The sequence below is a fragment of the Manduca sexta genome, chromosome 17 (genome assembly GCF_014839805.1).
Source record: "Manduca sexta isolate Smith_Timp_Sample1 chromosome 17, JHU_Msex_v1.0, whole genome shotgun sequence".
NCBI classification, from domain to species: Eukaryota; Metazoa; Arthropoda; class Insecta; order Lepidoptera; family Sphingidae; genus Manduca; species Manduca sexta.
The window spans coordinates 7,555,096-7,569,537 of record NC_051131.1 but is presented as its reverse complement, the minus strand read 5'-3'; the positions used below and the strand labels follow the sequence as shown (position 1 = coordinate 7,569,537).

The following is a 14,442-nucleotide window of genomic DNA, read 5'->3' as shown; positions in this document are numbered from 1 at the left end:
TTGTAGGGCCCTGGGCTGAAACTATTTAGGGGCCTATCTAAGTATGAGTACTTAGATAGGTTTAGTTGAGATTGTTTAGATAGGATTAGTTGAGACTAATAGCCATGTCAAAAAACTGTTTCTAGAATAATATATTATTATTATATATTCTTTATTGCATAAAAAAACATAAATATTACGTCAATCTACGCAAGTATTAGTTGTACAAAAGGCGACCTTATTGCTGTGGTAGCAATCTCTTCCAGGCAACCTTTGGGAGAGAGAGAAACCGAAATAGTGATATATATATATATAAGAAATATGAACCTCAATCATAAGCCATATTTTTATTTTAACTACTTTTTTTATAGTAAACAATATATGAAAAAATGGTAAAAAAACATATAAGTATTATTTTAATAGTCCTCTGAAAAATGCAAATTTTTATTTTTTTTTCAAATTGAGGTTTATATAGAAGACACACATATAAAAGAAAGTAATTTTTCTGTGCCATTGATTTCGGATAAAAATTGTGGCTTCCATCGTGTACACCGACTGCTAAGTCGGATGACAACCTACGATGTGTATCAGCTAAAATCTCCGCTACTTTCTAAGTTATATTTTTGTAAAATATGAAAAAAACTCATGAATATATGTATAAAATAACCTAATAGTTTCAATAAATAATATTCATTTTTTATACCTTAAAAAAATAATGAAAATCAGCATGAAAACATCCTTTTATACGTATTTACCCCCTTAACTCAATTCATAGAAATATGCAATTTTTCATCAATGTTTTTTATGACATTATTACGTAGAAATTTCGTCCGTAAACCGACTTTACGGACAACCATTTTTAAATTAAAATTAACGCCTATTGTTTTTAGCGGGGTCTGGGGGCCCCTTGTAACCTCGGGGCCCTGGGCTGCAGCCCAAGCAGCCCTTAGGTAGATCCGGCCCTGAATTTAATAAAGCATCCCGCTGTACTACTTTGCGCGCCGCAAGTTTGTGACGTCACGGCGCGATGGTAGAGCGCTACATTTTATTTATTTTTTCTACACATTCAAAGTTTAATAACTTTAATTTTTTTTAATACTTGCAAAAAAATCACCTTTATTAATGATATACCGTAATCTTACTATTCATATACTTATATAAAAAAGAAAATTTTTAAGTAACAAAATGTTCCTTATGGGTATTTTTTTTATCTAATAGCATTGATAGTAAATTAATATGTTAAGCTTATGTACTTTAGGAGAAGATAAGAATAAATTTCGATTACATATATATTTCCTTAAAATACGATTAGCGCACCGTTTTGCTGGAGGTACCGCTTAATTTAATTTATGGCAAAACGTCATCATCATTAACACCAACATATAAGTATTTTAGTCAACTGCTGGACATGGGCCTCCGCCAATACACGTCATTTCACCCTATCTTCGACTTGCAATGTTCTTGTTGCAACCAGCTTCCGCCAGCGACCTTTCGCATACCGTCACTCCAACTAGCTAGGGGTCGTCCTTCACTGCTCTTGTCAAGTCGTGGTCTCCACTCAAGAACTTGTTTGCCCCAGCGGTTGTCGGCTCTTTGACAGATATGGCCAGCCCACTGGCACTTCAACTTACTAATCCAGTGTGCTATCGGTGACTTTAAAGTTCTCTATCGAATAACGGCAAAATACGTAGATAATAAAATAGACTAAGAACAAACCTTAGTACATTGTAAGATAATATAATGGCAAGACTACGACTGATAACAATTTTAAGAAGTAAAGTGTAAATTAATAACCTCTACATGCGCTTATCTAAAGGTAACCAGTGGAATTAGTATAGGTACATAATATGTCGTATGGATCTCATAGCGGCTTACGACCCTTTAACATGGACAATTTTTCCCCCAGACACCGCTGCATAAACGCTATTTTCATTAGCCACAATAGCATTAATACAAGCTTGTACACTAATTTCTCCTGCTGGTTCAAGTTTGTCGCCAGATATTTTCCACCTTCGTATGCATCCGTCCCAACCGCCTGTCCAGACGTCATTATTGCTGGTCGTCAGAGAGGTTACTATCATGTCACTGACCTATAAAAATAAAAGTAAAATGTTAAGCGATGTCTGTAACATTTATGAAAAATATACTTATGCAGACTTTTATTTCGCATCATACGTACATAAATGGTTTAATATGCAAATGTTGTTAGCCATTCTGCATATTGAGAAATTACAAATTACTATAAAACATTAAAATATATTCATCTACTATTTACCAGGGATATTATGGAGCTCCGTAACCGTAACCGAAACTATCGGATATCCGAAATAAAAATATATCCATAAACGCAACCGTATCGGTTAAAAAAGTTTCGGATAAGTTATGGATAATAATATTATGTTTCGACAGGTTTTTGTTTCACCGCTCACACGCCATCTTGTAAATGTAGTTTGTTTGTAATTTTTAGTCGTAACATAACCTCATTCATAAATAGTAAGTATTTTTTTTATTTAGGAGTAGGTACTTATTTAATAAAGTGAAGGAATAGTGGTGTGTTACGTACTAAACTGATTTATAAGGACAAAATGCGTCCAAAGTATTTACTTTAATTTGGACATGTTTTGATCAAGTTAAAGGCAATTTTGCAAAATGTAGACAGTGTGATAAAAACTTTTCACGGAGAGGAGGTGGCACTACTTCACTGAAACTTCATCTCAAATTAAAACACAGAGGTTTTCCGAACACCCATGTTCCCCAATTAGTTCATCGATAATTAATAATCGACGATGACGACGAACGATAGTTAGTAATCGTTGCCCTACTGTATTACATAATATTGTTATTTTACTTTAATCTAATATCCGTAACCGAAACTATCCGTAACTAACGGATAATCCGAAATAATTACATATCCGTAACCGTATCCGAAACCGATATAATTTTATTCCTATATCCATATTCGTATCTATATCCGAAATATTATATCCATAACATCCCTGCTATTTACTATAACGTAAATAAAAAAATTAAAGTCGCCTGGGCATATAGAACGCAATGAAAAGACGCGACGTATATAAATTTAGTAATATTTCTTTGTTAAGGCGCTTTCTTACACTGCGCCTAACTTTTATATTGTATGTAAAAAGTGTACCTACCTTTACTTCGTGAAGAACTTTAAACGTTGTTTCAATTGATGCATCATGCATACGCAAATTATTTCCACCTCGAGCTAATATGAGAAGTCGGGATCCCGATATCCTTAGTGGAGCTCGACCTTCCATCGTGTGACGGGTAATAAACTTTGTCTTTGATTCCTCTAAAAAAATAATGTTGATTGTGTTTTTATTAAATATTAAGTAGGTACATAATTAGTTTAGGTACCTATCACTTGCTATAATACGCCTCAACAAAAAATATTTAACGGAAAATAGGTTCCTAATATACTTTCTTCTTGAACGATAAAAAGAATTCAGTTTACAAGGCACGGCTAACATTTTGTGCACCATTATAAATTTTTTAGTAGAGAAACCTGTTGAAAGGGCAGTTTTTAAGAATTAAATTTTAACCAAATAGATAATGAAATTCGTTTTGGGCATCACATGTGTGTGTATGTGTGTTTCAATTTGAACATTATGATATTACGAGAGTTTTGCAAATAATCGACTGTTCTAAGTACCTATAACTGTCCAAGGTTCAACAGTTTCCCTACTTACCTAAAAACTGTCCTGTCTATATGTTTGTGTTGTTATACCTCACACATACATTTCTTAAACCTCACTCACCTGGTTTAATTTCAGTAACAGTAACGTCTAGATCACGTGCAGTAAAAAGATATGGCTCACTAAACCAAAGATCTTTTACTTCTTCCAATACATTATACTTGGCTTTTTCTACATTATTTTCGTATAAGATCACCTAAAAGAAAAATACATTTGCATGTTTTTACTAATATCTATCTCTTGGGAGGATTAAATGAGGGCTCGATGAGCACCTGTGATAATAGGTAGATAACTAGGTACAGTCAGCCAAAAGTAGCTAAATAAATATAAAATTACAAATCGTATTTATACTTTTATGTCCTCTTAACAGACCTTTTTTATTCACTAAAATAAACTTGACTTTTGTTTAGTATTTATCTATAAGTTGCTGTTTAAAAAATTAAAATACTTTCCAGTACTTAATGCTGTTACGCAAAGATACTTACATTACCTCCTTCATCACCAGCATAAAGGTGTTTACCAAAGACGTGTAAAGCGCCAACATCGGCTCCCGAGTATTGGAATTCCTTTATTTTTTCTCCTTGAGGGGACCAGACTCTAACCCCTCCGTCGTTAGACGATGAGTACACTTTGCCATCTCCGGCGGCCAGTGCAAATATCTGAACAGAATGTGCTGTCCATGACGCACCCGGCACTAAATCTGCATTGTATGACTGCCAAGCAAATACTTGATATTTTTATAAGTTTATTATTAATGGTGATATTATATTAGGTGTATTAACATTAAATAACTTAGTAAATACCTCGGTATGTTACAATGGTTTCTATAGAGCTATAGAAAGTAGTTTAAAATTGTGATAAATTAATATTTTGTAGATAATCCGGGTTGCTGGGATGTTGTTTGGGACTGTTAAGTACTCAAATAGAAAGGTAATTATTTTCATTAATAGCTAATTGATAAAAAAAATTGGAACTAAAAATTGTTTTCGAGCTCCTTCCTAGACATACCTAACAGTTCCAAGCAACTTGGGCCACCGAAAAACTCATTTACGATATGGAACGAGCACGTAGCTATCACTTCACGTTTTCTGTTTTGCGATTGTGTTGCTTACTACCCCATTCGATTCGATTCATGCACGTTTATTTATGTTATTAATATACTAATTTACGGTTATTTAGCGTACCAACATGCTTAATATGGATTATATTTTCCAACAACCCTTTGCCTACATTTTGTACTATTGTACCTACTTTATTAAGTGAAAGTCGCTGGCAATTTGTAGTACTACATAATTTACTCGTATCAGCAAGAACTCATTACAAATGCAATATTAGTATATTTTGTTGTCTATTGTTTACTATGTAAAGCTCACCTATATATTTGTAGGTAGGTATAGGTATGTATAGGTAGGCACAGTTAGATAGACAATAAAGAAACCACTAGTATTTCTAGAATGTTACACCTAAACATTATATAACAACAGGATGAGAAAATATAATTTGTTCTACCTTTATAGAACCTCCTTCATCACCCACAAATAGGTTATTGTCCCAAGCTATGACACATGGTTCAGATTCAGTTTTAATTTCGCCGGCAATTATTAATGACATTGTGTTTATAATTTATTTAAAAGCAAGTTGCGTCCACTGCTCTACTGATTTCAGTTCTGACTGAAACGAAAACGAGACGAGCTTAAAATAAACCAACGAGTAGGCAGAGATCTTTAGGATGTTTGTTTATAGAATGCTGCTTTTGAATTAAGCTAGTTGCAGTTTTAAAATAGATATGAATGACCTCCACTGCCCATAAGCGAAGGAGAATAACGAGGGCGACACCGGTCCTTCCGGAAACTGACCTTAGAAAAAAAAAACACAATTTCAATCCATTGATGTAGATCAATCGTGTAATTACACTGAAAAAGCACCGTGGCGAATTAGTTAAATGTCTCTTTTCCCGTGGACTTTTTTTAGGTTCTAATAGAAAAAAATGATTTTTTGAGGCCCCTTAAAGTCGGGGGCCCTTACATTTTGCCCGTAATATCAGTCTATTGTTAGTTATGTCTCCGACGTGACGTGAAGTGGCTCTACTATTTACAAAACAGTATGATATTTCATAAATTAACTTAAGGTTTTTATTATATTTATTTATCCACTTCACTCGAAATCAGGTGCAATAAAGTCACTTTGCCGTGCCTTCGATAAACATATGGTATAGCTATGCCCACCCGGGGAAAATTTTAAGTATGTAGGTATTATCCCTCCCTATACCTAGGTATAGTACTTATATTATCTGCAGTAACTACTTATAGATATAGCTCATTTAGCAATCATACTCTTCTGAACACTCTAGATACCTCTTAGGTAATAATAACGCAGTTGAATTTACTACTGGAGCAGCTTTAGCTTTTTTAATACCTAGGCAAAAACCATGTGAGAAAAGTCACGTTTCCTGTGTGGCTAAATACAAACGTTAAAACATCAGACGTTAAATATAGTTCTATTACGTAGTGAACCCATCATTTAATTGATTTATTATAATTTATTGTACATCAATTGATTTACAATTGAAACAAACGAGTATGAATCCTCTCTTTGAAGGTTGGCTTTTTTTTTATTGCTACCGAAGGCAGACGAGCTAAAGGTTCACCTGATGGTAAGTGGTTACCATTACCCATGGACATTGGCAATGCCAGGGGCACAACCAAGCCGCTGGCTAGCTGGCTAATAGCTCATATGTGTTTCCGGGGCTGGTAGTTACCCGAGCTTTACGCAGTTTACTTGTTGGTATGCGTATCGTTAAAAGAGAAAGTTCTACTAATTATTATTTCTAATTACTTCGGTGACTTACTAATTATTTTGGATTATATTTTTATCCGATATTTATTGAAAATAAGCACAAACAGATCAATAACCTGATGAGTAACTGGATTGTAAATTACCAACGAGTCCATGCAAAAAGCATACCCAGAGGAATTATGAATCTGTTGCTAAATTTAAAGAAGGATAGATGAATGGATTTAGTTAAGTAATATTTGAGTCTGTTATTTACGTGTTAGGTTCTCCTTTTATAAATATGAGCACTGCAGCCTTATAACACTATATTATTTTTTTGATTGCATCTTTTTAGGATTTTTTATAATTAATATAGATACTTAGTATTTTCAAATCGGTATGTAGTAGGTACCTACATCTACTAATTTATTCTGTATACAGTCTTGTGCTAGATGAACATAAATTTTATCTATCTATGCCATGCATGCATTGCATAGCTAGTTCCACATTTAATGTAATGACCCACGCCCCATAAGACCTCTTGCTCCATAGATTTATAGCTCTCTACTGACAAGTACCTACGGGACGCCATATTTGGATTTCGTTCCATCCCAAAACTAGCTTCAGGTGGGCACTGATGCTCTTTCTCTTACAGCAACGGCAAAATAAAGAATTATCTATTCATAAGTTGTAACATGTAACGCAATATTACGGGAGTAAAATTAGGCACGAGGTCCGGAAGTTTCATAATACTTGTGGCCATAATCGAAACAATAGAATGAATGTGTATCATATTAAACTGTATAATACCTATACATACACATTAGTAAGCATGTCTGTTTGCAAACATACATCATTAAATTTGATGGGTCGCGGAAGAGTCCACCCGCGAAAGTGAACACAGTCAATTGTCGAGCGCAACAGTGCCGTGAGACACTTTGTACTATTGTGTATTGAGATACATGATGATTGTTCGCATTATGTCACAACTTACCGACATACATTGCTATGGTAAAGCGTTTGCTACCTATTTTATCAGAGCGAATTTTTGATCAGTATAAAAGATAAAAGGAAAAAAATGTTTTTTTGTTCTACTCATAGTGTACGATTCACTTTATGAAATGACTATTTTACTCGCAGGTCCACTTACGAAAAATTTTAGCTAAACGCTGTAGTTAAACTTAAAACTTAGAATTTATATTTCAAACTTTATCACAGTTATTTCAGAAACCAAAAAAACTTCTCCAAAATACAAAATAAATAGTTTCCAAAAATCTCTTGAAGAAAAGATCCACTACGCGAATCGTTTTTTAAATATATTTTTAAAAACTTCCATATTTGTGCAATAAAAACACTTTAGAGGAAATTATATTCCGTAATCCAAAGGTACGTGGAACATAGACTTATAATTAATGTGCTTGCAATGTTAGCCCGGTATTACACTACTCACTACTAAGCACGGGCGTCCTTCACTACTATGAAGGCTTTTAAGCCATAGTCCAATAGGCTGAGCTAGCGATCTATGATACAAGCATGAAATATTAAAAAAAATGATTAAAAAAATATATTTCTTATGTTGCATTTATGAAAAATAATTTAATTAAAAAAATATATAAGCTTATTAACTTCCTATGGTAGCATATTATCGTTATAAAAAGTAGCTTATGGGTTAATTCAGGACGTGGTCTAGCCGTGTGCCAAATTTCACCCTAATCCGTTCAGCTGCTTTTGCGTTTACTTCTGACAAACACCTAAACGTTCTCACAAACTTTTGCATTTATAATATTGGTAAGATAAAATAAGATAAACAATATAAACGTAGTAACGTAACTACGAAAAGTGCGAAGCGTGTGCTTTGCGTTTTGAACGAGCGCTAGGATATCGATAATATGCTTAACTGGAAAATTTATCTCAAACAATTCATCAAGGTAGGTGCTGTTTACAGTAGAAACTATAGAGCATAGGTAAGAAAAAAAGGCATAAATACTTATTTTACAAAAAAATTAAGAATCGGCAAATAATAATATTTTTAAGTAATTGGTTGCCACATATTCATGTAAAAACTTAATAAACTGACTGGAAACGTGCAGAGATTCTAGAGCAGAGCGAAGATGTAATTCTAGCTTCCAAGCAACAAATACGATAAATTCTAGGCAAAGACGAAAATTAGCCACAAATGCTGTGATACTTTACCATGAAACAATTATTATTTTAGTTAATGAGAGAACTGAAATAAATCAGCCTTAATTATTTTTATTAAGAGAATCACACACACGCTTTTTATCCCCAGATGGCTAGAGAGCGCATTAGTACACTCACTTTTCGATATGTGTAGTGATATGATATGATAGAAAAGCAGCCTATCGGGGAAAAAATCCAGAATCGGGACCGATACTGAGCAGAAAAACCCAATATTACCAGACCTAGGATTCAAACATTACAGCGATCGTAGCGCAATACGACTTTTGCACATATAAGTACAATACGGGCAGAGCGTAGTGACCCTAATATGACATCTGATATTTAAAACCCGATAAACATAGACCTAAATATTTTACCCCATTAAAAGAAGATATAAAAGTATAGTTTCTATAACTAAATATGAATTAGTTACAAAAACTAAATACCGATTTATTCCGTAGTATATGTAATGGCCGTTAAATACAAGTTACAGCAGTGTTGAAAAAATCTAGTAGATACATTATGTTCTATCAATACAATAAAATCGTATAACATATTAGAATAGCCGAGTAGGTTTCAGTATTCAGCAGCGTATTGCGCAATATGATGAACAAAGTATTGAGCAAGAAGAACTTAAATTTTCTTTGCGATTCACAGGTTTTCGCTTTTAGCGCAACACTAATCAGAGTCCCTCCCCTGCCTACTACTTAACACCTTTCGTAAGCGATATATTATTTTAGTTATATGAAACTAAGAATTACGAAAGAATTACGTAATTAAGTTTTAAACCCTTTAACAAACGGTACCCATCCCGTTTTACTATTTGAATATATATAAGTATTTCTTTTAATTTTTGTTTAGGTATAGTTAGTTATTTTTCGTCTAAGTTTATGTAATGGCATCTTCAAAAATTTCGATCACTGCCCGAGTGAATTAATTAGGTAGTGGGGATCTTTATTTAGGTATCTACTAGTTACCTATGAGACAACCTAAAAAAAATCGATGTAATGTCAGTGTAATGTTATTTTAATTCAGTTCTCAAATGAATTCGTATTATTATCAAAGGGAATTTTTAGAGCAGACAGGTACCTATCTCTACCTACCATATACAAAAAAAAACTGAGTACAATTTCGAGTAAAGATCAGACATTTCACTCACCTACTTCTTCTTTTACTCATTTAACAACATTATTTTCAAGAAGACTGGGTCACGTAGACTTTGAAACAATAACATATTATATCTAAATTTAGTAATATTGACTTTCTGTCTGAGATTTCAAAATAAAGGTTTTACCAAATCTCGTGTGGTTATTGACACATAACCAAAACTTAACACGAATCTTGATTTTCTTTTTATCCGTACAAGTTTTATGGTCGAAAACCCCTTAACTCACATTGCCGCGTGTTTTAACTTACTGCTTATATGAAAACTCTAAATTTCATCCCGGTAAAGTTCTTTTACGTGATATAAGCCACGACCAAAAGCTAATATAATTTGCGTCTTTGTATTACAATTCTATGTCAAGTAAGCACTTACCTACATTCATATGAGAACTTGCCAACAGTATAAGATTCTTTACGTAAACGTTATCTGAAAGTAATATTACATACTTATTTATTGTTTCCTGTCTTTTATTTGTAGGTATGTTATTTGCGCAATGAACGATGTGATAAAAAAAACACCGTACTTTAATAAAAAAAATATTTAATCGTACAAAAATAACATATTTACATAATAATGACATCAATTTGATGTAAATATAAAAAAAAACATGCAATGCTGTTTTCGCATCACCAATTCACAAAAACCTATAAATGCCTCCCTCACATTTGAATTATAGATAATGCTATGCTGATCTTTATTATGTAAGTAATATTTTTCTAAGTTAGGCTTACAGATATGAAAATACGTATCAAAGAATATATACAATCATAAGTGTTCATTTTATTTAGTTCCGCAGCAAACCCGTTCACCAACCGCGTTGGCTTTACATTTCCATCATAATGCTTTACATTGCAATGGGTTTTATCGAAAAACTAACAGGAATTTGAATGTCAACAAATAAGTTATTAGAAAATTTGACTCTCCATAAAGACACTACCTACTCACAAATTGGCACTAAAATAGTTGCGCATTCGTTCGCAGTACCGATTTCGACATTATTTATTAATTAAAATTTTAGAATAGCCTTTTTCGATACATCATTTTCCCTCTGTTATTGAAATAAAAAGATATCTCTGAAGAAGGCTAGATGAAATGATTATGTGCTTCGTGGACAGACTTAAAAATAATTTGTACTTATCTAATGATTTTTGGTAATTATCTGAGAGAGTGGCATTTCACAGTTCTGTTTTTTTTGGTGGTGAGGTCGATAAAATCGCAGACTTATGGGGCGCCATATTCAGACGACGGGGCTGAAGCGGGTGGGCCGTATTCTGGCGCCGGTGGGGCCGCTGCTGGGTATCCTTCTTGTTTCTGGAAATTTCCAAATTGCAATTTTTTATAAGTAATAAAATAATGAGATCGATATTCTATCGATGTTTAATCCCTTATATTTTAAACCATATTGAAGCGAAATTGTATATTGAAAAGCAGATTCTGAATCAATCGATGACGTCTTAAAAACCTGGTTTAAAATAATCTGTAGTTTAAGGATTGCATATTAAAAGCGACTGTAAATCAGGAAGTAAATGTTTTTAACCATGGGTTACTATATTTGTTACTGTGTAGTGTATACCTCGTGCTGAACATATGTAATGTAGGACACCCTAGGCAAGATAATCAATTTAATATTTGCCACAGCTGAGACCGTTTAACATAAATCAATAAGTCAAACGGTATAATTAATTATATATATTAAATATATCGTAACTGTATTTTTTATGCGTTGTATTAACAATCATAGGTACCTACCTATCAAGGTTGTAGCTAAAAATCGAATCCATTTGAAAATACTAAACATTAAAGAATGTAAGTAAAACTCAATATAATACAATTACGTTTTGAGCAATTAAAATAATATTTTGAGGATTACACACCTATAATTTGCGTAAGAGAGCGAACGTGCTTGAGAGCGACACAAAAATTAAAGAATGACTTCAAATCTCTTTAGACAAATTTACCTACATAACATTTGGAGGAAGTCGAAAAGAAAATCATATTACGTATCTATAGACCTAGATAACTTTATAATCAAATTGTTACCCATCATGAATCCATACGTCACTATCTACGTTATTTAAAAAAAAATATGGAATGTCCGTACTTGGTCTAGATAAATCTTACGAGTCAGTATCGTCATTTTTAATGCACGTACTGTCTATTAAAATGTAATTTGTATGAAATAACAATAGCCTACTAAAATAGTAATTTTGCCAGTAGTTTCTTATATAATAGAGGTTAATAAGCTGACATTATGTATACGTTTACATGCGTATGCTTCTAGTTAATGCAATGTAGAGCAACGAGCAGGTAGCAATTACTTAAGAAGAAATTTGGTAGTCAAAGAGAATGTAACGTAATCATATACATATTATATCATAATAGAAAAAATACTTTTTATTACGCAAAGTTAATGCTTGAATACTATTCGGTCACGTTTGGGTCCCTTCTTCATGTCAAAAACAAATGATTTGATAGCGCCAGGCACGCTATGTTATTTAGATAATTTCATTCCGTTTGTTCTATTCAAGGAAATGCCTGCACTCATAGCTACTTTCACAATGCGGTGCTTGAGCGCATCCTCGCTGCCTGTACGATGTCGTTTGTATGGAAATGTTCAAGCAATTAAACGAACGTTTCGTTAATTTTAATTACAAGATTAGATAAAGATACTTTCTGTTTTTTCGTTTTTTTTTTTACTTACTAAAGGAGCCGGTCCGATAATGATGTAAACAAACATAAGTGTCTACATTATGCATTTACCACTTAAATCATTAATTATAAATACTTCTTTAATAAAGAAATAATCAAATATATTAAATTCTTTATATATTAATTAGCTAGTCTCAAGAGAATTATAAAGAATAAAAAAAAACTTGTCTATAGACATGATTCATTCATAGATATTTATACAAATACAAAAAATCGTTTCCACTCTGCAATATAGATGAAAACTTTTCAATTTATATGAAAAGTATATTTTTAGTTGTACCTACATATAACATGAAATAGATCTGCTTATTCGCCTCGAGGATTGGGGAGACATTTTGTTTAAATAGTAATAAATATTTAAGTCGTTTTATCTTACCTGGGTTTTGTATCTGATGAAATAAACTTCTGGTTTGGAAGGTTGTGTGGGCGCTGGAGTCGGGATCACAATCTCTGGTTGTTCTTCAGGCTTCTTAACCAATACGTAGACGAGGGTCTTCTCCTCATTTTGAGGCTGAACAGGAATAATGGGTGCGGTGGGAGTGGGTGGGGTAGGTGCCTTAATGAACACTATCTTGTAGTGTTTTTGTGGAGGCGGCACATATATAGGTTTGCGAGGCGCTGGCAATTCATTGTCAGGGGGTGGAACATGCACGTACACGTGTTTATGCACAATAGGTTGTTGCGGCGGGCCGTACTGAGGAGCTGGCGGGCCGTAAGAGTCCGAGGGTGTTCCGTATGAGGTGGACGGAGGGCCGTACGACGAGGGCGGCTCGGGACGCGCTACCACGCAGGTCACTGCCGCGACCATCAATAACGACTTTAATACCTGTACATACAATTTATATATAAATGAATAAAGAATTTTTATACACAAACAATATTTTTATACATATAATAATATTATATAATTAACATTTTTCAGTATCAATTAACTGATAATAAAACGTGTTATATCCACGAATTATTTTGGTGAATAAATAATAACACTAAGGCACTTTGAAAAGATTCCGTTTCCACATACCACTTTGTCACACATCCTGAGCACTGGCTGTAACGCTGGCTTAGACAGTGTAGTGTCCATTGACCAGACGCCACCTGTGTTTATAACAGATGTACGCTCCATATCCGGGGGAGGGGGCACTTTCGATGGTTCAAATACCTTGCGCAATGTGATGGTGCTAGCGCGCTGTCCCCCTACTGGAGGTTCATCAAACGCGCCGGTCGTCGGCAAAAGGGGCATCTAGTCACTTGACATGTTTATACTTAGTACATATCACATATTTGTTTAATAATCATTGTATAAAAAACGAAATATTATTAAATTATACATATAAAAGCTGACCTCTGGTGGAGCGTTACAAATGTTTGCACATATCTACTCGTTCGTATCTACTCATTCGTATTACTTATGTAATTCAACACTGTGTACGTAACCTGAAGCAGTAATGTAATAAAATATTTAAAAATGTATACCTACTTATCTGGTTAAGAACAACACATTGAGATTCAAATTTAAATGTTAATAGGTACGATCCGCGTTAGACGCCACACGCAACACAAATTGTGGGTTTCCATGTCATGTTTATGCGAACCTATTATCGTCTTTTTAGCGTGTTGTTCGTAGATATGTCATACTGGAGATCTAGCTCGGACGAACCATCAAATACGAACTTTTACAATCTATCGAACAATTCAAAAATTTATAGGTACCAGGCCACAGACTACCACAGACCCACAAAAAATATTAGGTACTTACGGTAAACTTAAACCAAAATGTATCGATACTGATTATCCGAGAGCGAAAACCACCGTATCGAAAATTTATCATAAACAAAAAACATCTTCATTTAAGTAATGTGACATACTAATATTAGACTTAAAAGTAGTTAAAACATCTACTTAATCTCCGGTTTATTA

The 14,442-nt window shown here is 33.6% G+C and overlaps 2 protein-coding genes across 2 annotated transcripts; both read right to left on the bottom strand.

Annotated features, from left to right (window-relative positions):
* Window positions 1-437: 437 nt before the first annotated feature.
* LOC115448175 lies at window positions 438-5,392 on the bottom strand. Its single transcript, XM_030175519.2, has 5 exons — window positions 5,208-5,392; window positions 4,184-4,411; window positions 3,762-3,894; window positions 3,135-3,295; window positions 438-2,069 (listed from the first exon to the last, which is right to left on the bottom strand). The coding sequence occupies exons 1-5, from the start codon at window positions 5,307-5,309 to the stop codon at window positions 1,851-1,853; spliced, it is 843 nt and encodes a 280-aa protein (XP_030031379.1). The 5' UTR covers window positions 5,310-5,392; the 3' UTR covers window positions 438-1,850.
* A 5,144-nt stretch (window positions 5,393-10,536) lies between these two features.
* LOC115448182 (proline-rich extensin-like protein EPR1) lies at window positions 10,537-13,780 on the bottom strand. The gene is made up of 3 exons (XM_030175529.2): window positions 13,547-13,780; window positions 12,902-13,351; window positions 10,537-11,127 (listed from the first exon to the last, which is right to left on the bottom strand). Exons 1-3 carry the CDS (start codon window positions 13,763-13,765, stop codon window positions 11,038-11,040), a joined length of 759 nt encoding a protein of 252 aa, XP_030031389.1. The 5' UTR covers window positions 13,766-13,780; the 3' UTR covers window positions 10,537-11,037.
* Window positions 13,781-14,442: the final 662 nt, after the last annotated feature.